Below are 1,783 nucleotides of genomic sequence, written 5' to 3' on the forward strand. Positions count from 1 at the left end.
CCAAACGTAACTTCTCCGCTGATGGTCTCGTCTATCTCCGTAAATAAATCCTTGTGGCCTGTCATGTGGTTGCTCGCACCAGAGTCAAGATACCAAACATTTTTCTTGCTCTCCTCGTTGAAATCCTCCTCGTCCTCGACCTCTAAAATTCTGACCACGTCCAGATGGACGATAACCTTCAGTGTTCTGGCTTCTGTTGAAGGACTGTCTTCCACGTCCTCTTCCACCACGGTAGCCACCTCTAAAGCCACCTCTTCCACGACCAGAACTGCTACTGCTTGAACTTTCACCAATGGACACCTTACTTTGCAATGCCTTTTCTAAATGGCTTGTATCATCATACTGGTTCATCCGCTGCTCATGGGCTTGAAGTGAACCAACTAGCTCATCAATAGAAATTGTGGACAAATCTTTTGACTCCTCGATAGAAGTAACGACATAGTCAAATTTTCTTGTCAATGAGCGGAGTAAGGTGTTGGACTAGTTAGTAGGTACATGGAGAAGCCGAAGATATCAGAGTCAAGATATCATGTATGGGGTTGGACTAGTTAGTAGGTACATGGAGAAGCCGAAGCAAGATCACTTCATGGCAGCAAAAAGAATTTTGAGGTACATAAAAGGAACACTCGATCATGGTCTATTTTATACACACTCTCAGGATTCAAAATTAGTTGGTTACTCAGATAGTGATTATGGTGGTGATTTGGATGACGGGAAAAGCACTTCTGGATATGCTTTTCATATCGGTTCGGCGATATTTTCGTGGTCATCAAAGAAGCAGCAAACAGTTGCTCTCTCAACATGTGAGGCGGAATACATCGCAGCAGCAGCATGCGCGTGTCAAGCTATGTGGCTAGGCTACATATTGGGAGAGTTAAAACTTGGCAAGGAAGATCCGGTTACTATTTACGTGGATAATAAATCTGCTATTTCTCTAGCGAAAAATCCAGTGTCACACAGTCGAAGCAAGCACATCAATATTAAATATCATTTTATTCGAGAACAGGTGAACGACAAAATTGTGGAATTGGTGCACTGCAGGACTGAAGAAAATTTAGCGGATATATTTACGAAGCCATTGAAGCCGGAAGTATTTCACAAAATGAAGATGAAGCTCGGAATGCAAAGTCGAGTTTGAGGGGGAGTGTTAGAATTCAAACTCTTCCATAATTTGAAATAAATAACATACAACTGGGTTATAGATGTAGTAATATGAAGGAAAGAAAATAAGAGCAGCAACCAGAAGTTAATTCCTAAAAATATGGTGGGCACTAGATTACCAATACATGCAAGGTGGCGTGTGTAATAAATTATGGTGATAGTATTCAAGGTTGACACTACACCAGGCACCAGCTATATATCCAGCAACAGAGAAGCATATATTATGGTAGGCAACCTGCATGCATGGTCAAGAATTCATACAAGAGATGTGATGAAGTCTCCCTTAAAATGCGTAGCATATAACAGTTGTTCAAGATTAGAAGGCTGGGTTGTCAAGATAAGGTCTGAAGGCTGGCAATAATTATAGATACGTAAAATATGGTAGGCTGCATGTTAAGTTAGTCAGTATTGTAGGCTGGTAAAAGTCTATGTAGTAATAAATAGTAGTGATGTAAGCCCTGATGTAATGCATGCATATATGAAGCCTATAAATAGGCTGGTCCTCTCTGAATGTAATAGAATACACAGAAGTGAGTTTGTAAAGCAACAGAGAGAAAGAAATAAGGCCGTAGCCTTGTGTCAAGCTGTAGCTTTGTGGTTGTGAGATTTAAAATAAACTTGG

General features: G+C 40.7%; 1 protein-coding gene across 1 annotated transcript; it reads left to right on the top strand.

The window, feature by feature from the left end:
• The first annotated feature begins 529 nt into the window (after positions 1 to 529).
• LOC141705107 (secreted RxLR effector protein 161-like) lies at positions 530 to 1,138 on the top strand. The gene has a single exon (XM_074508178.1). It carries the CDS (start codon positions 530 to 532, stop codon positions 1,136 to 1,138), a length of 609 nt encoding a protein of 202 aa, XP_074364279.1.
• The last annotated feature ends 645 nt before the right edge of the window (positions 1,139 to 1,783 follow it).

Source organism: Apium graveolens, unplaced genomic scaffold (assembly GCF_009905375.1).
Source record: "Apium graveolens cultivar Ventura unplaced genomic scaffold, ASM990537v1 ctg8563, whole genome shotgun sequence".
In the NCBI taxonomy this organism is placed as follows: domain Eukaryota; kingdom Viridiplantae; phylum Streptophyta; class Magnoliopsida; order Apiales; family Apiaceae; genus Apium; species Apium graveolens.

Bases quoted from the DNA above. Each gene is read 5' to 3' on its own strand.
- LOC141705107 (XM_074508178.1), top strand. From the start codon at position 530: ATGTATGGGGTTGGACTAGTTAGTAGGTACATGGAGAAGCCGAAGCAA.